This window comes from Eptatretus burgeri, chromosome 14 (genome assembly GCF_056783735.1).
Source record: "Eptatretus burgeri isolate ZD-2024b chromosome 14, Ebu_testis_v1, whole genome shotgun sequence".
NCBI classification, from domain to species: domain Eukaryota; kingdom Metazoa; phylum Chordata; class Myxini; order Myxiniformes; family Myxinidae; genus Eptatretus; species Eptatretus burgeri.
In genome coordinates this window covers 66,122,184-66,149,950 of record NC_140974.1, presented here as the reverse complement: position 1 = coordinate 66,149,950, position 27,767 = coordinate 66,122,184, and the positions used below count along the sequence as shown (strand labels likewise).

Below are 27,767 nucleotides of genomic sequence, written 5' to 3'. Positions count from 1 at the left end.
CGGCGGACGGAAATCTACAACAATATATATTGTTACGGAAATGGCCCTTAATGGGATTACTAAGTATAGGATTAGCCCAGTTCCCCCATTAAATTCATGTATAGATAGGTTGTTTGGTACAAGGGACGATATGTGTGTGTCGAGAGGTGTAAAAGACTGTGTTTTATGTTCACACGGTGGTGAAACGAGAGATGATTCTTTTTCCTCTCCTGTACGAACGGAAGAGGAGTGGCCCAGAGCAAGAGGTGTGGCCTGGAAAGGAAGTGACGCGAGGGGGCGGAGCCTTTGGTCACTGAGTCGCCTGGAGAGGGGGTTGGTAAAAAGGAAACTTAAGGAAAAAGGAGTTCTCAGTTTGAAGAGAGAGTTGCCGAATGAAAGGGAAGAGGAGAAACAAAAGATCGGGGTGTGAAAACAGCCGCTCTCGAGGCGCGATGTATGTCGAAGGGAGAGACGCTGAACCGACCTGCATGTCGGTGATTCGACTGAGAGAGGCACTGAGAGAACGAAGCGGGAGTCGGGCTTCGAGGCGGGAAGGCCGGAGAGGAGACGCCGGACCTTCGTACGGTCCTTGCTCACCTCACGGCTCGTCACGTTTGCCGACCCGCCTGTGGAACTCTGACCTCGTCTGGAGAACAGGCAAGGCCGGGATTTGTGTGCTGGACCGTAAGAGAGATCAGCTGAGGCCCATCTTCGACCCTACGCGAGGTCAGAACACGCGGAAACCGCGCACGCGGTGACTTGAGCAGGAGTACTGCACCGCCATCTTGCTGCACGGAGCGTTCCAGTGGGAGTTTGAACCCGTGGACACCACCGCTTGTTACGTGTTGTACAAGGCATATTTCGTAGAATCCCCTCGAAACCTTTAGCCGTGGTCCCCTAGTTAAGAACGGGTTGATTGTTAATAAAACCATTGTATTTTTTGCTTGCGTTGTGATCCCTGATGTCCCCAATAAATCTGGTTAATTTGTATGCAGTTGCCGCTATGGATTAATGCGTGTCGCGTCGAGGAACGATCCGTTCGATTGGCATATAAATCCAAAAAGTTCTTACAGACTGGTAGACTCCGCTCCGTCTCTGACAAAGCCAGTCTGAAACTAGGGGTTCTATCTCCCCAACTGGTAAGGTACAGGATTACGTTGGGATTGCGATTGAAGACGTGTGACCCGAGGCTTTTGCTGAGCTGGCCGGCGTTATAGACTCCCGGAGACGGCGGTGGCGAGGCTGGCACCTAGGACCGGGTCAGATTCCCGCCACCCCGGATCCGCAACAATATATTCTATATATGTAGATTTTTCTCATGATTGAAAGACGTATGCCAAGTGTTTGACCAGATTGTGATTTTATTTTGTCTAGGTCTGAGGAGAGGGAAGAGACTGCTGCCTTTCTGTCAGAAGGATGAGAAATATCATGGCAGAAAGTCGAGTCATCAGCAAAGAGATAAAGAGGAGTGTCCAGAGATTTGAGAGATCATTGATGAAGATTAGAAATAAGATGGGGCCGAGAACACTGCCTCGAGTCTCCAGCATTGACAGGTAGAGGAGATGAAAGGGTTCCGTTGAGAGCCACAGGTTGGCTATGAGAGTGGAGGAAGTCAGTCCTCCAAGATTGGAGTTGGCCTTGGATTCCATCGGCAGACTGCCATTAGCTCGAGATATGACGGCCCTGATCTCATGTCTGATATTGAGGGCCTCCATCCATTGTTTGGAGAGTAGAAGCGGCGTGTGATTCTGCTAATGTTGAATCCACGAATGTCAGGGTTCCACAGTATATCATTTTTAACCCTATCTCTCATAGTCCAGCAGCGTAGTCTGATATTTAAGATCAATTGTTCAAATTTGCATAAAAGCACCAAAATTGGTACACATGTAGAATAATGTATTCCAAACAATTCGAGATATGGAGCCACTCGAGATTGTGCCTTGGTCAGCTTTATTGCACTGTTAATATTACAGAACCTTTGTTTTTGATTCAGAACTAAATATATCCTTTTAAATCAGAAAATAAAAAGAAAAGAAATTATTGACACCCTTGACTTAATATTTGGTAGCACAACCTTTGGACAAAATAACTGCAGTTAAGCACTTCCTATTGCCATGAATGAGCTTCCTACACCTCTCCTGGCAGTTTGTCCCACTCTTCTTGTGCAAACTGCTCCAGTTCTCCCAGATTTGACGGGTACCTTCTACCAACTGCTGTTTTCAGATCTCCCCACATGTGTTTAATGGGATTTAGATTTGGACTCGATGCTAGCCATTTCAGAACAGTCCAGCATTTTGTCTTGAACCATTCCTGGGTGCTTTTTGAAGTGTGTTTGGGATCATTGTCCTGCTGTAAGCCCCATGACCTTCGACGGAGACCCAGCTTTCTGACACTGGATTGAACATTGTGCTCCAAAATGTCTTGTTCTCCTAATTTCATGATGCCATGCACACGTTCAAGGCACCCAGTGCCAGAGGCAGCACAGCAACCCCAAACCATCACTGAACCTCCTACATGTTTGACTGTCAGGAAGGTGATCTTTTCTTTGAAGGCTTCATTTTGTTTTCTGTAAACATAGAGATGATTTGCTTCACCAAAAAGCTTTAATTTGGTCTCTCACAGGACATTCTCCCAGAAAGATTTTGCCCTGTTCAGGTGTGTTTTGACAAACTCTAGTCAGGCTTTCGTCTCCTCTCTCCTCTCTCCTCTCTCCTCTCTCCGCTTTCCTCTCTTCTCTCTTCTCTCTCCTCTCTCTTCTCTCTCTCTCCTCCTGGGTCTCCTGTCATAGAACCCCCTTTCATTGAGTTGGCGGCAGATGGTGCGAGTTTAAACTTTTGCACCTTGCGTCTGAAGGTCAGCTTGAATCTGTTTGGCAATTGATCGAGGTGCTTTGTCCACCATTCGAACAATCCTTCGCTGAAATCTTCGATCAAGTTTGCTTTTGCGGTCACATCCAGGGGGTTTGGCTACAGTGCCATGGGCCTTCAACTTCCTGATAACATTGCGTATGGTGGACACAGGAACATCAAGGTCTCTGGAGATGGACTTGTAGTCTTGAGATTGTCCATGCTTGGCTACAATCTTGTGTCTGACCTCAGACAATGCTCTGGTTTTCTTTCTTTTTGTCCATGATCATTGCGCTACACACAGTGACACAAAACAGTAGAATGTCTCCTTTTCTCTATTCAAATTGGTTGAATGAGTGATTTTTATATTGCAGGCACCTGCAACTCACCACAGGTGAGTTCAATTCCAAAGTAAAGGAGAATCACCTGCTTGAAATGTAATTATTTATAACAACTTATAAAAGGTGCCAATAATATTGTCCAGGCCATTTTATGATTTCCATGTGGGATAAGCTAAGATTTAGTAATTTTTTTCACCATTTTTTTTGTTTTGTTCCACTGCAAACCAAACAAATACATATGTGGATACCAAAATATTTTTTGATTTCAATTTTCTGGAAGAAATGGTGCAATACTTGAAAAAAGTGTAAGGGTGCCAATATTTTTGGCCATGACTGTACATATATATATATATATATATATATATATATATATATATATATATATATATATATATATATATATATATATATATATATATATATATATATATATATATATATATATATATATATATATATATATATATATATATATATATATACACACACACACACACACACACACACACACACACACATCATTAGTATAATCGGAATTCATTTATAATGTGATATTTTTAACTCACCAAGGGGTTTTGTTTGCATTGTGCACTGCTGCTAACCTTTCTCATATATTATAGATGTTTGGGCTAATGGATTGCTAAAAGGTCAGAGATGTGTAAACATAAATTATAATGAGCTTCATGATATCGGCTCAGCCCAAAATGACCCTTTACTGATCTGATTTGCTTGTATTGCTTTCATTACATTGTGCGAAAGAGCATTATGACGTAATGGACAGGTAATGCTGTCCTTTGCATTGTTAATTCAATCTCAGTTGAAGCCATTTCAAATTGACTCTCTTTCATCTCCTCATCTGCATCATGTTAATAGTCATAATCTATAAGTGCAAAACCCTTTTTTTCTTTTTCCTCTATGGTACACAACCCCTTCCTCTAACAGGGATCCTGCTCTTAGAATTGGTCTACTCTGTGGTTGGGTTGCTGTGGATACTCCAATGGTACTCTGCATGTGAAGATCGTATTGCTCGGTCTATTACTGTCGGTCAGTGTCACTTCCTCATCCATTTATGCCTAATTGACCTTCATGGCATTTCCCAATGTAAAAGTCTTGTAAAACATTATTGCTCTGCTAATGAATTAAATTAAAATTGTCGGTCACTCAAAATCAAAATGCCGGATGTGTCATAGAAACGTCTGGCAAGTAATGTATGTTTAAATCTTTACTTTTGAAATTTAAAGTATTTTAACAATTTTTAATTTTTTTTTTACAGGGTTTAAGGCTTCTGGTAGAGTTTTTACACAAATCATACACTCGCATGCAGATGGAAAATTAGACCGCACTTGCCTTCAGACAGACACAGACACAGCCACGTGTGACCTTGTGGGAGAGACTTGTAACTTCTGGTGCAAGCAACTCAATTGTTGGTAAAGACATGGGTGGTTTATTAATGACCTTCTCAAAGAGATTATTATGTCTACCCAACCTGGACTGATCTACATGCAATGACAGTCTTCTTGGGATAAACAAAACAAATGATTTTTGTCGTGCTTCCTGCAATAAATTATATGATCATTTTGGAATTTTGTTGGACAATAGGAAATGCAAGCTATTTCCACGTATTACACAATCACCTCTGATCTGCCACATGAGAGAAGCAACCAGTTATTCTGAACAACATTGGTTTCCTTGACAACACTGTGCATGACATAATCAAAAGGCCTGAGACTTCTTTAGTGGGAGGTATTGTCTCACATGCCAAAATCATCAGATTAAAGTCCATGACTTCCACCTGTACCCCATAATGCAAAACACAACTTGGAACACGATGTTTTGCAATCTGTTGTTAAGTTCACGCAACCACTTCCACTACAGTGAGATTACTTTAAAAAGGAAGGCGTAAGTGCTGGTATAAGAAAACTGATAGGTTTGGGAACTGAAGGCATCGATTATAACAGACACTTTGATTTGAAATAAAAGTCAGTATCTATTTTGTGAACTTTGATGAAAACATTTGGCTTTGTCGCACACTTGTTACAATTTGATGTCGAGCAGCTCTTTTAATGAGGCGTCATCAGATTCATCAGATGTTGCCAAACGTGTCACTCTCGAGTCTCCACACTTGTCAGACGGTCAACCAGCAGGTGGTGAACATGGACCAAATTACCAAGCGACCATTTTGAGGGCCACTGCCAAACCTAGTTTTCCTCAAATAGTGACTAAAGTAGCTAATTATAGTCCTCCAATACTTGAGATGGCATGGTAAATGTTTTTTTTTGGTTTCTCCAATAGTCATAGGTTGGTTAAACCATTGGATGACATGTTAACTTTTCTCCTTGTCTTCCATCCACCACTACCACTACCACCATCACCACTCATGATATTTATGTGCTTCAGGGATCGTCACATGTAACTGGTTGGTGATCTTGAGTGTGTGCGTCACGGTGGTGTGTGTTTTTGACTCAACGGGGCGCACATTTGTGAGGCTCCAGGCCCGCCGACAAAGACAGCGCTCACTCACCACCTTCAGCTTGCGGTTTGTGGAATGAGATATTCAGGCATATCCCTTCCTGTTCCCCACCACTTATCCTCCAAAATAAAATATATCTAAAAGTGGTGTTTAGCTGGCTTTGGATAATTGACCATCAGATATAGTCTCCTAGGAAAATGTGTTACATATTGATAAATGGAAGCATAGAACCCTTTAATGACGGTTGATTTTTAATTTGTCGGCCAAAGTAATGGCATGACATTTTGTTGTTTCAAGGACACTTGGAAAACTGGACAGTTTGAATGAGTTTTGAAAGGAAGGGAAAACTCCACACCAAAGCAAAATTTAGTGTTGTTTATTTATTTATTTGAATGTGTGCTTATTGTGCTTGAAGTTTACTGATTTGTCTTGATTTGTTTATTTTTGGTAGGCACCGCATGGAGGAAGGTCTAACCAGCAGTTGGCATCAGCGCCTGCGTCTCTTCGCGTGTTGCTCACGTGCACGAGATACACAGACGGTCAGCTTGCGTTCGGCCTCAGGTTTTTGTGCTCATTCCAGCCACGAAAACACTTCCTTGCGTATTTCATGACTTTTGCCGAAATTGATTATTTGTGAGATGATGTCAAAATTGGCATGAGGAAATGTGAGTGTCGATTATGATGGAAAACAGACAATAATCAGCATACTGTGCAGCCACTTGTCAGTTAACTTCAACAGAGTTGATGTATTATTCGATGTTTCACCATTTTCTGCCATCTTGGTTTATAGAATGTGCATTAAAGCTGTCGGAGACACGTGTCTATTCATAATAGTTGCCGACATTAGGAAGACGCAATCCCTTGAATTGTTAACATATTACTCCCCCTTAAAAAAATAACTATCAACGAAAGTGCAGGTGAAATTTGAACCACCTCGTATCCTTTTTGAAGTATGAAGATCTCACAATAGGTTAATGCAAATCTCTCCAACAGGACGCACTAGGTTAATACGAGTATCTCCAACAGGACGCATACTCCGAGGTTGCCGTGCTTTTTGCCGAATTCTTCAGAGATTTGGACCTCGTGCCCTCTGACCTCATAGCAGGCCTTGTGCTCTTGAGGCAGGAGCAACGACGAAAACGTCACGCTGTACTCGATGAGGTCGGCATATTCTGAGCATTTCACACTCATTGTAGCATTGGCACGTACTTGATAATCCTAATGCCACTTTTACTGGCTATTATTTATAATTTCCTCTTTATCTATCCTTATTCTCGTTTTCGTATTTTAGAATTACTTCATTTCTCTATTTTTTTTCAATATAGAATATAATCTCATATTTTGTTGTTGACATATATTGTATACATGGTTACGTGCAACCATGCAGAGTGCATCACAAGAATGGAGTACCAAATATGATTGCAAAGGTTAACCAAAAAATATCCAGATCCATTGGGACCATACTCTGCTTTAGTAGAATCAATGAATGCTCTGCATAGTCTCCTGGGCTATTGAGCAGAATCCTGGATGGGTCACCACTCTGACACAGGATCATTCAAATGGCTCAATCATCCCAGCAAGCTGGTACTTATTTTGCCAACCTCAGAAGGATGACAGGCTGAGTCAACCCCACCTGGGATTAACTCAACAGCGAAGGAGGATTTGAACTCAAGCCCCTAGGATCCCAAGCCCACCACCCTAACCATTAAGCCAACACCAGGCTTAAGGGTTAATGACATACAAATAAGCATATTACCCAGCTTAAACTACTGTGGACAATTTTTTTTTCCACTCCATATGAATTGCCATTTCCCCAGCAAAGGTAGATTCAGCATCCATGTATTTTAACCACAACACCCCCAAAATGCCCTCACGAGAAAACAATTGAGTGCTGTTTAATTTTGGACCGTCGCATCAGACAGTCCGTTAACACAGACTGACTGAATCAGAGGTCAGATAAAGGCCTCTGTGAATGCCAAAACAATCTTAAAGTTATATATAGTTGTATAGATATAGTTGCAGTGATGGTTTAAGGAGGAGAGTAACTGGAGGACTGGATTAGAAGGCTACAAGGTGTATCGGTGTGAGAGGAAGGAGAGAATAGGAGGAGGAGTAGCAATCTGGTTAAAGGACAACAATGTATCAAGAGAAAGGGGTGACATTAAGGAAGGAATAAATGTAGAGGATTCTGTATGGGTAGAGATTAGAGATTGTAAAAACAGTAAGATACTGATAGTATGTTTTTATGGGGCTCTGGGTGTGAAGGAAGAGGAGGAAGGATAAGCACATGAAGAATTCAAAAGGACATGTGGTAAGGGAAGAGTATTGATTATGGGGGATTTTAACTTGCCAGGGATAGATTGGATGGAGGAACAGGGAAAGGGCAGAGAAGATTAGGATTTCCTAGGTTTAGTCCAGGATTGCTTTTTAACCCAGTTTGTAGATAAGCCCACGAGGGGGAGTACAGTGTTCGACCTCCTTTTAAGTAACGATCCCAATATGGTGGAGGAGGTGGAGGTCGGGAGCATTTAGGAGTAAGTGATTATAACTTTGTGTGTGCACAGATTCTGTTAAGGGTTAGAGTTCAGGATAGTAGGGTAAGGCTATTAGATTTCAGGAAGGTAAACCTTGAGGGTATGAGGAGAGAGTTGGGTGATGCAGATTGGGAAACTCCAACGACAGGACAATCATCATCAGAGAAATGGGAAACTTTTAAGGACCAATTGTGTAGAGTGAGGGTAAGTACATTCCAATGAAGTGTAAAACTAGAAGCAGAAAGGATCAGGGTGGTTGAGTAGTGAGATGAGGAACACTATTAAGGAGAAGCAGAAGGCATTTATTAGGTTTAAAATAACAGGACTGGAGTTAGACTTGTATCACTATCGGAGTAAACAGAGGCAAGTTAAGAAAATAACTCAGCAAGCCAAAAGAGAGTATGAGAAGGACATGGCTAAGAATATTAAACATAATAGGAAGGCTTTCTTTAAGTATATCAGGGGAAAATAACAGGTTAGGAACAGTGTGGGCCCATTGAGGAATAGCACCGGGAGAGTGGTTAGTGATGAAAGTAAGATGGCAGGATTATTAAACAGGTATTTTTCTTCAACTTTTACACAAGAACAGTAAAAGTATCTATGAAGGTGGTGAGGAAGGGCTTTTACAGAAGATCCAGGTTGGAGTGGAGGAAGTAAAGGAACAGCTCGGTCATCTAAGAGTAGATCAGGCTCCGGGTCCAGATAATATGCACCCGAGAGTATTGATGGAGGTGGCTGAGGAGCAAGTAAGCGAGATATTAACGGATATTTTCAGTTGCTCATTGGAGTCAGGACAGGTACTGGAGGATTGAAAAGTAGCAAATGTAACACCATTATTTAAGAAAGGATCCAGAGAAGAATTGGGAAACTGAAGACCTGTTAGTTTGACTTCAGTTGTGAGGAAGGTGTTGGAGACATTAATTATGGATCAAATGAGGAACTATTTAAATAAATACAAACTAATTAAAGGTTGTCAGCATGGGTTTACCAAAGGCAGTTCCAGTTTAACAAATATTTTAGAGTTCCATGCAGCAGTGTTTGATTGGGTGGATGATGGAAAGGCAGTGGACATAGTATATCGAGACTTTAATAAGGCATTTGATAAGGCACCACATCGGAGGTTGTTAGCCAAAGTGAGGGCTTGTGGAGTGGCTGGTCAGGTAGCTAATTGGATTGCAAACTGGCTTTGTGATCAGAAGCAAAGAGTGGCTGTGATTGGGAGGATGTCTTGCTGGGAGGATGTAAGTAGCGGGGTACCTCAGGGATCAGTCCTCGGACCATCACTATTCAGTATTTACAGCAATGATTTGGATAATGGGGTAAAGAGTAAGCTTTCCAAATTTGCAGATGACACAAAGCTTGGAGGTAAGATTGGTAGCAGAGGGGGTGGTGATCAGATACAGGAAAGTTTTGATACTTGCATAGATAAGGAAATAGACTGGCAGATGGAATTTAACCTGAGCAAGTGTAAGGTGATGGAGATGGGAAAGAACAATGAAAATAGAGATTACAGGATGTAAGGGGTAATTTTGGAGCGTGTCACACAGGCGAAGGATCTGGTGGTGGTTATAGATATGGGAGGTAAGCAGGCATCACAGTGCCAGGCAGCTATAGGTAAAACAAATAGGGTTTTAGATTGTATTCGGAGGGGGATCATTTGGAAATCAAACGGAGGTGGTGTTAAAATTGTATAGAAATTTAGTGAGGGGCACATATACAATATTGTGTGCAGTTCTGGTCACCACAATTCCGGAAGGACATAGATGCCAGAGAGAGGGTTCAGCGCAGGGCTACGAGATTGATTCTGGGCCAAGCTAGACTCAGCTATGAGGAGGGGCTGAAGGAGACAGGGCTTTATTCACTAGAAAGGAGGCGGTTACGAGGAGATATGATTGAGATGTTTAAGATAATGAAAGGTGAAGATAAAATAAGTGCAGATGAATTATTCAACAGAGTAGACAGTGATAGGACCAGGCACCATTGCCTGAGAGTAAAGAAGAGGAGAGTTAAGACGGTAGCAAGGCAGGGGGACTTTTACTCAGAGAGGAGTTAATGTATGGAATGGCCTCCCTGGAAAGGTCGTGACAGCAGAAAAATTAAATAAGTTTAAATTAAAATTAGATATGTACCTGGAAGTTATGGAGATGGAGGGGTATAGGGATGTTGACAGTCTTAGGTCGTTTGAGCATTGATGGATGATTGTGTGCATGTGTATGGAGTGCTGTTTGTGGGAGTCTTGTCAAAGGGGGTTGTGTGGTTGATGTGTGTTTTTAACCAAGCCCATGCCCCCTCCCCTGAGGGGAAGAAAAAAATATATACAAAAACTACAAAAAAAACATTATTTCATTAATTAAAAACTTTTTTTTTTGGTATTTCTTCTTTGGATCTTGTGTTGATAAAATAGTATGGTGTTCGTGCAGGCATGATGGGCTGAATGGCCTCCACCTGTGCTAGATTGTTAGATTTCCTTGTAAAGTTCTGGTGTTCTTTTAACAACCTATACTGCATTCTTTTAATCGTAACACTATCCCCCAATGATCGTTCAAATGCAAGCCGAAACTGGCAGTGTTCACATGGAAAGCCAAAAAGCCCCCTGAGAGAAAGATCAACTCAAAGTTACTCACTCAGGTCAAATGACAACTTTGCAAACAAAACAAAAAAGAGCAACAAGGAAAGATCACAATGAGGAGAATAATGGACAACAACAGAATGACGAAGAGGAAGAGGAGATTGACAATTAACAGTGTAGGTTAGAAGACAAGCTGGCTAATAAAATCAAGGAAATCAAATTAATATCACCCAAGCAAACACCACATCGACACCAAATAAACAACAATAAAGAGTTGAAGATACAATCCATCCATCCATCAGGACCATACTCTGTGCAGAGCATTGGTGCTGCCCAAGCAGTCTCCTTGGCTATTGGACACAATCCTGGATGGGTCGCCACTCCGACACGGGATACCAGCAAGGCGGGACTCACTTTGCTGACCTCAGAAGGATGACAGGCAGAATCAACCCCACCTGGTATTAATTCAACAGAAAATGGGATTTGAACTCAGGATCCTAGGATCCCAAGCCCACCACCCTAACCATTAAGCCAACACCAGGCATGAAGATGCAAGTAAGGAGAATAAATCAAGCAGTCACTAAAATGCTTCCAAAATCACCGAATCTGAGAGAAATTAACGATGTGACTTTTGCAGCAGTACTGTATGTCCAAGAGAAAATAACCGTAGAAACAGACTTGATAAGCAGAGAAAACGATTGAGGGTGGAAACGGGACAAATATCACAATTCAAGAAGGGAAACGGAATTCTAAAGCTTATGAAAAGAATTGGTCAAATAACAAAGAAATACAACAAAGAAAGCAATGGACGAGAACCATTAGCTGCCCATAATAAACTCTAAATACAACAGACAGCAGGGAAAATATAAAACTATGATGAGGCCAACAACAGAAGAAATCAAAATAAAGTTTGAAAACAACCCTAAAAAGTTATACTGAGAGCTCGGGAAACAGAAACAACATGTGACAACCCCTCTAAAAATAGAGGACCTAGAAAATTTTTGGAAAGGCATATTTGAAGATGAAAAAGAACACAACAAGGAATCCATCCATCCATCAAGACTATACTCTGTGTTGAGCATTGGTGTTGCCTAAGCAGACTCCTTGGCTATTGGACACAATCCTGGACAGGTCGGCACTCCGACACAGCATACCAGCATTCTGGCACTCATTTTGCTAACCTGAGAAGGATGACAGGCTGAGTCAACCCCACCTGGTATTAATTCAACAGATGAGTGGGGTTTGAACTCAGGATCATAGATCCAAAGCCCACCACCCTAACCATTAAGCCAACACCAGGCATAATACAATAAGGAAACAAATTGGATATGATGCTTGGAAAAGAAAAAGCAACAGCGACAGGAAATGCACCCAATGGCAAATGTTGAAGAGAAAAATAGAAAACATCTCACAAAAGTGCCAAACTTCAAATTCCCAGGCCCAGACAGGATTCCAAACTTCTGGCTAAAGCAACTACATGCTCTCCACCCTCACTACACTCAAGCATTTAACGAACCCGTCGAAGGGGAACAGCAATTGGATGAATGGTTTACAGAAGGCAACACTATTTTAATCCCGAAACAATAGATCATATATTGTTTAACAAAATCGTACTCAAAAACTGCAAGCTCCGACAAACCAACTTATCCAGAGCCTGGATAGATTACAAAAAAGCTTTTGATAGTGTCACACATTCATGGATTATAAAATGTATGCAGGGACACAAAATTGACCCCCAAATAGTCACACTGATTGAGAAAGCAATGATGCTCTGGAACACAATGCTGGTACTACCTTACTTGGAAGGAAAGATTGAAATCCCAGGAGTAAAGATATGACATGGTATCTTACAAGGTGAGAGCCTTTCCCCCCTCCTGTTTTGTCTCGCTCTGGACCCACTGAGTAACCTCATCAATGAACAAGGACACGGATACAATCTGACAGGCAACAGAGAAATGACCAAAGAAATATGAAAGGTAACACACCTACTGTACATGGATGAACTAAAACTCTTTGCACCGAATGATAACAAATTGGCAGATCAACTGAAGCTAGTAAAGCAGAACTCGGAGGGCATCCGAATAGAGTTTGGTCTTGACAAATGTGCCAAATGCACACTTTTACAAGGAAAAACAATAAGAACAGACATCTTATTCGATCAAAGTACAAAAATACAGGAACTAGAAAAACGAAGCATCCTACATATACCTCAGAATAGAACAAGGCCCCCCAAGTACAACACAAAAAATGCGTAAAATAATCAGCAAAGAGTGTCTACGCAGAATAAGACTAATTCTGAAGTCATCCTTCTCTTCAAGAAACAAAACAAAGCTATAAACCAACTTGCAGTGATGGTATTCCAATATAGTTATGAAATTATAAACTAGCCACAATTGGAGATCAACAATTGAGACACCAAAACAAGGAAACTTCCAACTATTCACAAGATGTTAGACAAAAACCAATGCAAACCGAGCTTGTACTTCCCGAGACGAGAAGGAGGACGCAGTCTGGTGGAGCTTAACCCAATGCGCAGAACACCATGTGTAGGACTAACGGAGTATGTAAAAAGCTCAACAGACTCTCGGATGAGATTTGTACACGAGCAAGAAAACAACAAACCAGAAAAGGGATCCTTAATCGATTGAGAAACAAACACCGCCCCGGACGCGTCCGGAGGCAAACACTGCTTGGACATGTCTGGAGACGAACACCGACCAGACGCGTCTGAAGACAAACTCCTGTCCAGACATAAACACCGACCAGACACGTTTGGATACAAACACCACACGGACGTGTCCGGTGCCAAGCTCTCCGGAGCCAAACACTGCTCGGACACGTCCGGAGACAAACTCGCGAACAGACATAAGCACTGCCCGGACACATCCGGAGATAAACTCCCATCCACACACGTCCGGAGATAAATACCATCTGACACGTCTGGAGACAAACCCTGCCCGGACATAACCACTGTCCAGACATAATCACCATCCGGATACGTCCAGAGACGGACAGAGAGAGAGAGAGAGAAAGAGAGAGTGAGAGGAGGGTGCTACACTTTATTGGGAAGGGGTAGAGCAAGGATGAGAGAGAGAGGGGTGGTGGCAGGGGACTTAGCAGAGAGAATGTTATGCTTTATGAACACACACACACACACACACACACACACACACACACACACACACACACACACACACACACACACACACACACACACACACACACACACACACACACACACACACACACACACACACACACACACACACACGCTTGGCCGATATCGGCAATTTTTCTCGCCCCCAAATTTTGGCAAACAGGACTAATTGGTCTGTCAGTGAAGCAACAGGTAGGCTCTGCTGGTTCATTATAAATGTCATTTTCTTCTTTTTCCAGACCAACAATGACATAATCGCCTTCCTTTCTGGAATTCCTATCACCTGCCACACCAAATATTTGGACCTCAAGGATCCAGTGAGTTGGTGGAGAGATACAAACTTTATGATTTAAGACAAAGAATAAAACAAACGTCCATAAAACCTGTGAATATATAACAATTTATATCCAGCTACATTGTGTCGTTTTTGTCTTTCAATTCACTTTATATCTATTTCATTCAATGATTTCCTCTGATTTTGTTTTTTGCCTCACTCACCTTGTTAATGTCTTTCTTACTTCCTCTGTTACTATTTGTCAGGCCAGGTCAGATCAGATATGTGACTTGCTACAGGTATCATGGAAACCTGTTTCATGGACAGGTTGTTGGCGACTAAACTGTCTCCCCCAACAGGATTCCTGGTGAGGAAGGTGTATGGATATGGACACCAAGCAGGATTAAAACTAAAACCTGTCAAAGAGCGGAGGATCTTCTTGTGAGCCAATGGCCATCCATATATGATGCCCAACTGTGTCTGCTGAAGTCCTCCTGCAGTTTGGTACCTCTTTATAGGAGGTTGGTGTCAGGATTTGCACTCCAGCTACCGAAAAACACTTCATTCTGCAAAAAATACTGAAAACCCACTCCGTGAGAGTATCTCCTGTGCAGGTGCCCTTTGCAGGGCAGGTCACCGGATGATGGGATTGGGGCAAAGCTTTCGGGACCCCCATTTTTTGCAGTGGTGTGTGCCAGCGTGGTGCTGAGCTGTCGTCCACCAGATGGCAGTCTCCTCTGGTTAACCTGAGGCAGTTCCTTTGGGTGGGTGCCTGGAATGTCCTATCCGTAAGAGAGAATGATCACCTATCTCTGCTATCATCTGAGGTCCAGTATTTGAAGATCAGTATTGTAGCACTCTAAAGTTCACAGACCAGATAGTGGTAGGATCACAGCAGGTAGTTACTCCTACTACTGGTCTGGTTGCTCTGATGGTTATCATGCCCAAGGAGTTGCTGTAGCTGTGTCCAATAAGCTGACTCCCATGATGATTGAGGTAACATCGGTCAACAAGTGTATGATGAGACTGAGGATTTAAAATTTTTTTGTGTATACCTTGTCGAAATTCGTATTTGTCACTCCTTGGTTGTAAATTTCCCTGGTCTCTGTATATGTTCTGACTGAGGCGAGTGATCTCACGGTGAAGGAGGCATTCTATGCTATGTTGAAGTCTGTGGTTGATCTGTGCCCCAGGTGAGATACTCTTCTCGTCTTGGGGATTTCAATGCATTGACTGACAATGAAAGGATAGTGATGAGACATGTGTTTGTCCCCATGGGTCTGGAACCATCCATCCATCCATCCATTGAGACCATACTCTGTGCAGAACGTTGGTGCTGCCTAAGCAGTATCCTTGGCTATTGGGCACTATCCTGGACAGGTCGCCACTCCAACACAGGATACCAGCAAGCTGGCACTCATTTTGCCAACCTCGGAAGGATGACATGCAGAGTTAACCCCACCTGGTGTTAATTCAACAGCTGAGGGGTATTTGAACTCAAGATCCTAGGATCCCAAGCCCACCACCCTCACCATTAAGCCAACACCAGGCATGTGGGTCTGGAACTGTGAACCGGAATAGCACCAAGTTCCTTGACTTTGCAAGAAGTCGTGGACTTAGAGTGGCTGGTTCATTGTTTCAGAGCCCACAGCCTCATCGCTTGACTTGGTATTCCAACGCTGGTGGTGTGACAAAGGAGATTGGCCATGTGCTCGTTGATGGTCGCTGAAGAATGCTTCAGAACTGCAGGGTCGACCGGAGTACTCAGTTCCACAATACTGACCACAGGCTTGTTGTAGCAATTCTGAAGTTTCAGCTTAAATCCGGGAGAATGGAACTATCCCAGCCGAGGCTGGGTGTTGGCAAGCTCAAAGATGAGAGAGTAGCTGAAGAGTTTGTGAACAGGCTGAGTGGGGATTTGGGGGGTCTGGGTGTTTTGGCGAATCCTGAAGAGTTGTGGAGTGCCTTCAAGAGTACCATCCTTGATGTTGACTGTGGATGTTTTGGAACCCACCATCAGGTAAAGATGAACTTTGTCTCCCAAGGGACCAGAGTTTGACCATTGACCATACCATTGACCAGAGTCACAGGGCCAGGCTTAATGGCAGAGCTGAGCTATTCAGGGAGTTGAGGTATAAAACTGTACATGCACTGAGGGCAGACAAGGAGGCCTATGTGCGAGGAATCTGTGAAGGGGTAGACTGGTAGAGCATATGCCTGGTGTTGGCTTAATGGTTAGGGTGATGTGCTTGGGATACTTGGATCCTGAGTTCAAATCCCACTCCCCGTTGAATTAATGCTAGGTGGGGTTGACTCTGCCTGTCATCCTTCCGAGGTCGGCAAAATGAGTGCCAGCTAGTTGTTATCCTGTGCTGGAGTGGCAACCAATCCAGGATTGTGCCCGATAGTCAAGGACACTGCTGAAGTAGCACCAACGCTCTGCACAGAGTATGGTCCCGATGGATGGACGGATTGATGGTGGAGCATCACATGTAGTCAAGTGACTCTCATCCTGCTTTCAAAGAAATTTGTGCATTGCGTTCCTCCAAATCCGTTCATTAGAACCATTAGAGCGGAGCCATTAGAGCGGAGGGTGGTGGGCTCTTGACAGAGCAGTCAGAAGTGAAGGTCCGCTGGGCCGGTTACTTTGAGTGGCTGTACCAGGCTGATCCACCAGCTGTTGAGTTGGTTGTCAGGGGTGTAACTGTCCCGATTGCTGACCCTCCAATCAACTGTGCACTACCTTCGTTTGTGGAAACACAGGCTGTGGTGAAGCAGTTGAAAGGGGGGTAAATCTCCTGGGATCTGTGGCATCCATGCTGAACTTCTCAACACTTATGGAAATGTTGTACTCATGTCATTGCATGCAGTTCTCTGCTCTGTTTTGAACACAGGCATCATTACATCTGACTGGAAGAGGGGCCTTGTCCCTCTCTGGAAAGGAAAGGGTGCTTGCCAGGACTGTAACAACTACCGAGGTGGGACGCTGCTCTCGGTGCCAAGCAAGGTCTTTGTTCAGACAATTCTCGCTCGGGCTCGCCACCATCTGCATCAGCACCAGCACCCAGTGCAGTCGAGCTTTACATCAAAGAGGTCAACGATTGGCCTATCCTTGCTCTTCGGGTCCTCACCAAACGCAGATAAGAGTTTCAGCAGGGGCTGCTCGCAGCATATGTTGGTCTCTGCAAAGCATATGATTCAGTGAATAGGGATGCCCTTTGAAGGATTCATGGTCTTCGTGGGGTGCCACCAAAACTGATCAATCTGATTTCTGAACTATACTCTGGGACTGAGAGTGCTGTGAGGTGTGGGGGTTCCATCTCCAACTTATTTCCAGTTGTTAATGGAGTTCTTTAGGGGTGTGTACTGGCCCCCACACTTTTCAGCACTTGTATGGACTGGATTCTGGGGAGGATGTCATAGAGATCAAGCTGTTGTGCATCATTTGGGAATGTCAAGATCTCTGACCTTGATTTTGCAGATGATGCAGTCATCTTTGCAGAGACTAGATATCCTTTTGGAGGCCCTCGATGAGCTGATTGAGGATTCAGAGCTGCTGGGATTATGGGTTTTCTTGGTCACAACTAAGATCCAGGGTTTGCAACATATTGGATGCTGCTCAGTGGTGTAGTCTGTGATACGCAGGTATACGCTGTATACCCACTAAGAAAGCTCCAGGATTTCCGTATCCCCACTTAAAACTGCGCAAGGATATGTAACGATATAGTTTTGTGACAGAACTTTCAGTTCATTGATTTTGTTCCCACATACCGGGTAGAGTATAACTGCAATAAAATATACCTTGCAGGGGAAGCCATCTACTTCATTCATCTCCATTCATAAAATTCACCTCCACTCCAGTGCGGTGCTGTTGCGAAGCGTGAAACGCGGTGGCTCACTGGCTGTGACACGTGACCTAGACCTGATGTCACGCTCACGCACCTACCAACGATGAACACGTGTTTGACAGTAGCTAGCGTTGCAAGTTTTTAATTAGCTAACATTATGAAAAGAAAGCAAACTACACTCTTTGAGTGTTTTCGTAAACCTGGCCCTGAAGTTACTGCCGCTTCGGATGACACTACAGAAACTACAGAAAAGGAGCAGCCTGATGCTAATTCTACACCTGGTAAGTGAAAGTCGCATACAAATTAGTTAATCTCTCTATAAATAGGGGGGGGGAGTGGGGGATTGGCCAATTAATTATTGGTCTATCCTAAGGCGAGCTCAGGGAGGACGGAAAACTACCTGACCATTTTGAGGTATGTTTGGACGTTTTCGGAATTTGTATCGTCATTTTATGAGTATTTAAAGAAATCGCGACTTCGCGGCCCAGAGCGTCACGCCTAGGATAGTTGTAGGCCGCAACGGTTCGGGGCCCCTTTAGCGACCAAAATGGCTTCTTCCACCTTTATAACTGATATCGCCGGATGCCTGACGTTATCACCTGCACGATGATCTGTGTGTTGAATTTGTGTGACTTTGTGTTGTCGAGCTATGAGCGAATAAAGGACCGCGCCGCTGGCCTATTCGATTAACGTTTGGCCTTACGGCTGTGATGCAGTTTCACTCCCGGCTCTCACGAACGAACGGAAAGATATTTTGGAATTCTGTTTTCAGATTTCGCAGTCGACAGCCATCGTCTAAATCCCAACGTAGAAAACCAGGTGAAAATCGGAGGATTTTTGGTGTTTTGGCGACTAAAGCCGCTTTCGGTACTTTGAGAATAGGAAACAAAATGCGCTGATTAATTCCCTTTAGCGGCGGTTAATGTAAATAATTTTTTTCATCGGTACTTGGAGGTAGGTGAGGTATTGACCTACGAAACGAGAGGTATCATTTGGTTGTAGGACTTGTGATGATTAAATTACAGAAAAAAAACGATTGTTGGCGGGCCGCGTACATTTCGGCGCCTCGCCATCGAAGGGAACGAAACATTTTCAATCTGTTTTCGGATTTATCAGTATCTATCGGGTGGTAATGAGATTACCTCGAAAATCTGATTAAAAACGGCTTATGTTTCGCAGTTTAGCCGCAGCTTGCATTTCGTACTGGGAAAAATAACATTCCGGAAGGAATTTCTCTTCCGCCATCATCCAAATAATTTTTCCGTCGGCATGAGGACATAGAGGAAGGATAGACTGACAAAATAAGGAGTTACACTAAGCTCTGTGACTTGTAATGATTAAATTCGAGATTTTAAAGGCAGCGGTGGAAAAATATGCAAATTCACTCCAACGGCTCTGACGAACGAACGGAAAGTTATTTTTGAATTCTGTTTTCGGATTATACAGTATGTATATATATATATTTCAGGTCCAGGCAATAATATTGTCAGTTAGCTGTGAACCATTGATTGGCCCATGACAATGACTATTAGGCCTAGTGTGCTATTGCCTTCCCTTGAGTTTGGCTTAGGCTTATGCCTCATCCTCATAGTGCTATTGTTCACACCATAGCTCATTTCTTTTTTTAAATCTTCATCCAATTTAGTGCTTAACTTCAATGCTGAAGACTCGTGCACTTGAACCTGGTGATTACATGCAAACTAGCCGCACAAAGCTCTCTTGGAAGTGTCAACATTGGGGGTTCTGACACCTGATGCATTCAGACTATTCCAGTCTCGTACTGTTTTAATTTGTATCCTCCTGCCATGCAAAATCACTAGGGATCACTAAACGGTAGAAAATTAGTCCAAAGCGTTTAAATCTTCCCAGCTGTAAATGTCATTAGCTGTTATAGTCTTTGTTGCTATAATTTGTTGATAACACATACCCAGTCTTGTAGAATGCTCTCAATTGTGTGTGGATGCATGTAGTGTATGTGTTGGTGCCATGGTGCTTATGGGGTGTCGCTCCTACACAGATGTGGCGAAGGCGGGGAGGGATTCGGGGATCATCACAGTTTTCTCGCTACAAAAACCTAGACTACACCACTGATGCTGCTATCTTGTCTCTACCCGTTTGTTAAGAGGATGTTAAGGTCACTGAGAGATTCACTTACCTTGCCAGTGATATTCATGTCTCTGCATGTTTTGAGCCACAGGTCCATGGATATCTGCAGGGGCCTGGTGAGTCATGGATTCACTGGATCATGAGGTGTGGCATTGTCGGTACAAATGCAGGAAGATGAAAGTCTGAGTCTTTAAGTCCTTGGTGTTTCTAGTCTTGCTCTACAGATGTGAGACTTGGACTCTGACCAAAGATCTAAGATGGAGACTTAACTCCTTCGGTACTGGGTCTCTTCGGAGAATCCTGGTTATCACTGGTCAGACTTTATGTCCAATGAGCGGTTGCTGAGAGAGACTCGGATGAGATTTGTTAGTCCATGAGCTTTAGATGCAGCTGTATGGACACATGGCTCATTTACCTGATGTTGATCCTGCTCACGAGATTCTCTCAGCATGGGAGCCTTGTGTGTGGAGGAGGCCAATGGGCTGACCACGTGCCTCATGGTTGCAGCAGGTCGATTGGCATCTCAAGGAGATCGGGATGGGCCAGGCATCTGCCTGGGGGATAGCCAGACGTAGGCCCCTGGAGTATGGCAGAAAGTGAGCGCACTGCTCTGGCGCATGCTCCCATAGCTGACCTGACCTTACTTCCTCTCCACATCTTATCGCTTCCTTCATTTTTATCTCGCTTACCCTCTTTCTTCTTTCATTCAAATTGCTTGCTTTTTAAAATCTTACTAGTGCGTGGCCGTAGGTGCGTGGCCGTAGGTGCGTGGCCGTAGGTGCGTGGCCGTAGCTGCGTGGCCGTAGGTGCGTGGCCGTAGGTGCGTGGCCGTAGGTGCGTGGCCGTACGTGCGTGGCCGTACGTGCGTGCCCGTACGTGCGTGGCCGTACGTGCAAACAAAAAAATTTAAAAAAACTTTCAAACTGCGTGCCAGAAACAACAACCACACAGGCTGTTCCTTCGCTCTCACGTGCCCGTACATGCGTGCCTGTAGGTGCGTGCCCGTACGTGCGTAAAACAACAACCACACAGGCCGTTTCCATACCTACCTTGAGAGTGATCCAATGTGGAGGCACATACTCAGGTCCCCAGTGTCAATTGTGACATCATATCAAACGAAGAAGAAGAATAATTGTGACGTCAATCGTGCAGGGAAAAAAAAGAAGAAGCGGAATTGTGACGTCATAGCACCGTGTCCTGTCATTGCTGGCAAATAAATGGCCGTAACTTGGGAACTGCTCGTCCGATTAATATCAAACCCTAAAAAGGCACATCCGCAGGGCCCCGGCAATATTCCTGGCAAGTTTCAATCAGATCGGACCAGTGGTTTTTGAGAAACTGCGGTCGCAGACACACATACAGAGATTGCTGGAATTATAGATAGATGACTCCAACGTAGCCAACATGTAGCACTCAATGGATTCCTTTCATCTCCTCTCCCTGTTAATGCTGGGGTGCCCCAAGGCAGTGTTCTGGGCCTAGTCCTATTCCTGATCTTCATCAATGATCTCTGTGACTAACTGGAAAATCCTCTCTTTCTATTTGCTGATGATTCTATCCTCTGTCATGACATCCATAATCCTTCAGACAGACAGGCTGCAGCCTCACTGTCTCTCTCCGAAAGAACCATCTGGCAACTCCTCCTTCCCTGCATCGACTTCAACAATCCTTTTGAGGAGGTTCAGTCATTCAACCTCCTGTGTCTCACTGTCAGCCACAATCTATCTTGGGAAAACCACATTTCAACATTGGTTTCCAAAGCCAGCCACCAACTGGGCATCCTCTGTTGTACAAATTCCTTCCTTTGCACAACTGAACTCTTATCGACCTACATGGCCTTCATCGGCAGCTTGATGGAGTGCTGCTCTCCCCTCTTGGCTGGCTCCCCTGACTCACATTCTGCTCAGCTTGAAGCTGTGGAAATTAAGGCCATCAAGATCATTGGAATCTTCCACATTGAAGCTGAATCTATAGGCTTATCACTTCGCCATCGGAGACAGGTCGGTTGTCTGTCTTCTACTGCCTACCTTCTGGTCTTGCACTCTCTGTTCTTTCTGTGCTTTGTCTCTCCCCCAGGTTGCCGCAGGGCTCCTCTGGTCCACCATCAACCCCCTTCTGGTGAAACTACCTAAATCCAGGATCACTGCTCACCTCCATTCATTTGTTCCTCTTTTTCCTGCCTGTGGAATCAACTTCCACATACTTTTCATTCTCATTCTTCCCTCCAGGTCTTCAAGACAGTTGTTCACCTCCACCTCAGATCGTCCCCAACCAAAACCATGATCTTTTTCACCCTCGTTAACCACACCCATATCCCTCCTAATTCTCCAGTTTTTCCTCCTTGGAGTTTGCTTCTCCATGCATGCCTGATTTTACTGTTCCATCCTGATCCGTTCAGTGAGCTCGCTCTTCCATGAGCGTCGGCTATGTATGCAAAAAGAACATCGTTTTTTATCTCTTGTCTGTGTACCTCGTCCGTTAAATTTTTTTTTCTTGTTTGAGATTTTTTGGACCTCATGTATGAAATGTGCCTTTCTATTATGCTATCTCCCACTTCCACTGGTATACCCTGATTTCAACTGCTTTATTTCCTCCTCCTGTTTCTTAGTCAGTGATGTTGCACTACAAGGATGTGTGCTACTTCATGAATTATGCACTCGCTGCGTATGGCTGGCCACTTTACCTCGTTACCCACCCTGCCACTGGCATTTGCCATCTGCTTGCCTCCTGTTCGTAAGTTCCATCTCACTTGTTTCCTCAGCCCGCTTGGCTTTTTTCGGATCTTCGAACAACTTCTATGATCATTTAAAATATCTATTCCATCTGATTTATCTATTGACTGGTTTCATTAACTTCCAGCTGACTTGTACATCTCAAGACTTTCATGAAAATATATAGTTCTTCCCTCTTGAAGCATAAGGATGTTGTTGCAGCTGCTGCTGCCTTCCATGCTGCCGAAAACATCGATACGCACCCACGGTGACATTGGAGGAAGACAACAGTTGCTCATGCCATAGCGCTGCCATCCGACGCCATTTTGCAGATCGAGGCCTCAGCTCCATTGACATCGTCTTTGCTTCTTTCCATGATGCAGTAAGCACAAATTTATTTCTTTTGAAAGTTTTTTTTTTTTTTTTGAATCAGTTGGCACTTCCAAGGTCAACTTGATATTAACCATAAATATCAGATTTCTATTTTCAACCATGGTTTATAAATGGTTGAACCTCCAAAATCTCAACCACTGACCACAAAGTTCTCCATCTCTACCATGGCCTTCAAATTTCCCTGGTCTTTACTATGGCCTCCAAACTTCAATGGCCTCCAAAGTTCCATGGTCTCTAACATGGCCTCCAAAGTTCCCGGTCTCTAACATGGCCTCCAAATTTTCCGGGTCTGTAACATGGCCTCCAAAGTTCCCCGGTCTCTAACATGGCCTCCAAAGTTCCCCGGTCTCTAACATGGCCTCCAAAGTTCCCCGGTCGCTAACATGGCCTCCAAAGTTCCCCGGTCTCTAACATGGCCTCCAAAGTTCACGGTCTCTAACATGGCCTCCAAATTTTCTGGGTCTGTAACATGGCCTCCAAAGTTCCCCAGTCTCTACCATGGCCTTCAAATTTCCCTGGTCTTTACTATGGCCTCCAAACTTCAATGGCCTCCAAAGTTCCATGGTCTCTAACATGGCCTCCAAATTTTCCGGGTCTGTAACATGGCCTCCAAAGTTCCCCGGTCTCTAACATGGCCTCCAAAGTTCCCCAGTCTCTAACATGGCCTCCAAAGTTCCCCGGTCGCTAACATGGCCTCCAAAGTTCCCCGGTCTCTAACATGGCCTCCAAAGTTCCCCGGTCGCTAACATGGCCTCCAAAGTTCCCCGGTCTCTAACATGGCCTCCAAAGTTCCCCAGTCTCTAACATGGCCTCCAAAGTTCCCCGGTCGCTAACATGGCCTCCAAAGTTCCCCGGTCTCTAACATGGCCTCCAAAGTTCCCCGGTCTCTAACATGGTCTACAAAGTTCTCCAGTCTCCAACATGGCCTCCAAATTTGCCTGGTCTCTACCATGGCCTCCAAAATTCCCCGGTATCTAACATGGCCTCCAAAGCCTCCTAAGATTTGTTTAAAATTAAGATCCAACATTGACCTCCTCTGCTGCAGGTTTATGAAACACCATTTTTCGTTGCTGTCGACCACGAAAAGAAGAAGGTTGTCATAAGCGTACGAGGGACGCTATCATTGAAGGTTGGAACTTAATTTTTGGAGCAGTCCAGAATCTGTCATCAGAAATGCAATGGCTTGCCATCTTTCATACATCTTTTTTTATTTTAAAAATCCCACAAAGAACGGTAATTTCATTATGATCAAAGCTTGATTCATCATTGAGGACCTCGTTCTCTCTGATCTCAGAGCGAACAAAACTCACAAAATAGAGGAATTTTAACCCATTCCATTCATTGTTTATTTCGTACACATATTCTTTCCTTTTGTATCTATTTCCTCCGATGCATTTTCTCCTTTCTTTCTCCACTTCGATCCTCTCAAGTTCCTCTTTTTGCTCCTTCTTGATTTACCTTCTTCTACCTCTTCATAAGATTTATTTTTCTCTTCCTTCAAAACCTTACTTAGCTTGTATTTTAACTCATGGGACTATGTGTGCAGTATGGACTACATGATGTTTGTCCATCTGTGTGTGTGCAGGATGCTCTTACAGACCTCTCAGGCGATGCTGAGCATTTGCCAGTTGAAGGACATCAGGGTACATGGCTCGGGCATCGGGTAAAAAAATAATGTTTCAATGTTAGGTTGTTGTTTTTTAATCATCATCATTATTATTGATCTATTTATCACTTTACCAGAAAACTTCCCATTTGATATTGCAATTAGTCGGGAAATCTAAGAGACAAAATACATAGGGAAGTAAAAAGTCTTCTTGCTATAGTAAGAGGATTCTTGGTTAGTGCGTCCATATGTAGCATGTATGACCCTCACTTAAAATTCAACGAATTAATAACAACCTTTCCCTACTAACTCCACACCACACGGTCCATCCCCCAGGGCATGGTGCTATCGGCAAAATATGTGAAGAAGAAACTGGAAGAAGAAATGATCTTGTCGCAGGCATTTGGGAGAGATCTGGTACAGTAAACAATGGCTATGATGATAAAACTCAGCATTAATATTATCCTTAACTGGAATAAAAAAATAATTGAGCCTAAATTTTGAAATGAATTTGAGAAAAAAAACAAAAACAAAACAATTTATCTAATAAAAACAAAGACAATGAAAACAGAATCCACTGAGAAAGCAATTTAATGGGGTCATTGAGAATAACATTCTACATGCTGGCAGGATGGTTTAGAGATGCGCACACTCACCTTTGAGCTGCTCAGCTTGGGTTTGAATCTCGACCCGGCTATAAACTGCCATCCCGGTGTTTCACGGGCAGGGTGATTGATCAATGTGTGTGCCGTCCCCTCAAATGGATGTTGAATTGACGTCCCATCTGCCAGTACTAGTTGCTGGACGTGAAAGATCGCATGGTGTCCTTTGCGAAGAGTAGGCAATCCATCACTGGCACCAGGAACAAATTACAAATTTCTGCCACAGTCGGTACAATATCGGTCTTGGCCAGCCGGTTCGTGAAAGACTTGGGCCAAAAGCTTTACCCTGTAGCCGACCCAACAAGGTGGGAATAATTGGGCCTGTTAGGGAAGATTAAACACGATACTCTGCACTGTTTTTTTTCTTTCTCTTTCTGAATGAAAAGACAAGACATTTATTAATCGATCAAAATTTGTTATCTATTAGTTGTCCTCACATCAAATTTAAGGAAAGACATCATTGTTGTGCAACATATTTCAAGAGTTGACAGAAGTTGACAGGCCTTTGGTCAATATGAAGGGGAAGTTCTCCAATTCTCACTAGATTGCCAGAAGGTTTTTGCACACGTTTCTGTTAAGCACATAAAACACCTTGCATGGTCCATCAATTACCATTTGACAATACTGTATGTGCCCATCCCTCGATTTATGGAGGACGAGTACTGTATAAATGTTCTTGAAAAGTTGTGCGTAAAACAAAATTCCGTCGATCGAACCCTATTTTCTCATTAACTGCCATTACATAATTGGAGATACGTTTACATGGAAAACATTTTGGCCCCAAGACATGACTAGAAAACACACTGAAGAATGCGGCAAACATTTTTTCAACAAAGATTTAAGAGCAATTTGATAAGGTTGTGATAAAATATTAATAGTAATGCTCAAAATGTCAGAAATATATAACACATACCAGAAATTGTGGTGATTGTTGTGGAAAATGGTGGTGCAGCGAGTCGTGGTTGGACTGCACCAATACAACCCAAGCTTGAACGGCACAAATTGGACCGGACCAAAACAAGCCGAGCTCGAACGGCACAAATTGGACTGAACCAAAACAAGCCGAGCTCGAACGGCACAAATTGGACCAGACCAAAACAAGCCGAGCTCGAACGGCACAAATTGGACCAGACCAAAACAAGCCGAGCTTGAACGGCACAAATTGGACCAGACCAAAACAAGCCGAGCTTGAATGGCACAAATAGGACCGGACCAAAACAAGCCGAGCTCGAACGGCACAAATTGGACCAGACCAAAACAAGCCGAGCTTGAACGGCACAAATTGGACCAGACCAAAACAAGCCGAGCTTGAACGGCACAAGTTGGAACGGACCAAAACAAGCCGAGCTTGAACGGCACAAATTGGACCAGACCAAAACAAGCCGAGCTTGAACGGCACAAATTGGACCAGACCAAAACAAGCCGAGCTTGAACGGCACAAGTTGGATTAAACCAAAACAAGCCGAGCTTGAACGGCACAAGTTGGAACGGACCAAAACAAGCCGAGCTTGAACGGCACAAATTGGACCAGACCAAAACAAGCCGAGCTTGAACGGCACAAATTGGACCAGACCAAAACAAGCCGAGCTTGAACGGCACAAATTGGACCAGACCAAAACAAGCCGAGCTTGAACGGCACAAATTGGACCAGACCAAAACAAGCCGAGCTTGAACGGCACAAATTGGACCAGACCAAAACAAGCCGAGCTTGAACGGCACAAATTGGACCGGACCAAAACAAGCCGAGCTCGAACGGCACAAATTGGACCGGACCAAAACAAGCCGAGCTCGAACGGCACAAGTTGGAACGGACCAAAACAAGCCGAGCTCGAACGGCACAAATTGGACCGGACCAAAACAAGCCGAGCTCGAACGGCACAAATTGGACCGGACCAAAACAAGCCGAGCTCGAACGGCACAAATTGGACCGGACCAAAACAAGCCGAGCTCGAACGGCACAAATTGGACCAGACCAAAACAAGCCGAGCTTGAACGGCACAAATTGGACCAGACCAAAACAAGCCGAGCTTGAACGGCACAAATTGGACCAGACCAAAACAAGCCGAGCTTGAACGGCACAAATTGGACCGGACCAAAACAAGCCGAGCTCGAACGGCACAAATTGGACCGGACCAAAACAAGCCGAGCTCGAATGGCACAAGTTGGAACGGACCAAAACAAGCCGAGCTCGAACGGCACAAATTGGACCGGACCAAAACAAGCCGAGCTCGAACGGCACAAATTGGACCGGACCAAAACAAGCCGAGCTCG

The 27,767-nt window shown here is 43.9% G+C and overlaps 1 protein-coding gene across 5 annotated transcripts in view; it reads left to right on the top strand.

The window, feature by feature from the left end:
• DAGLA (diacylglycerol lipase alpha) overlaps positions 1–27,767 on the top strand; it is a 54,830-nt gene that overhangs the window by 14,003 nt on the left and 13,060 nt on the right. For all 5 annotated transcript variants that reach the window (XM_085855324.1, XM_085855320.1, XM_085855323.1 and 2 more), the window contains 10 exons: positions 4,109–4,210; positions 5,564–5,702; positions 6,088–6,175; positions 6,663–6,797; positions 14,136–14,213; positions 22,733–22,857; positions 23,058–23,217; positions 24,274–24,357; positions 24,814–24,891; positions 25,171–25,251. In XM_085855324.1, coding sequence (XP_085711450.1) covers positions 4,109–4,210; positions 5,564–5,702; positions 6,088–6,175; positions 6,663–6,797; positions 14,136–14,213; positions 22,733–22,857; positions 23,058–23,217; positions 24,274–24,357; positions 24,814–24,891; positions 25,171–25,251 — 1,070 coding nt within the window. The remainder of the gene's footprint in view (positions 1–4,108; positions 4,211–5,563; positions 5,703–6,087; positions 6,176–6,662; positions 6,798–14,135; positions 14,214–22,732; positions 22,858–23,057; positions 23,218–24,273; positions 24,358–24,813; positions 24,892–25,170; positions 25,252–27,767) is intronic.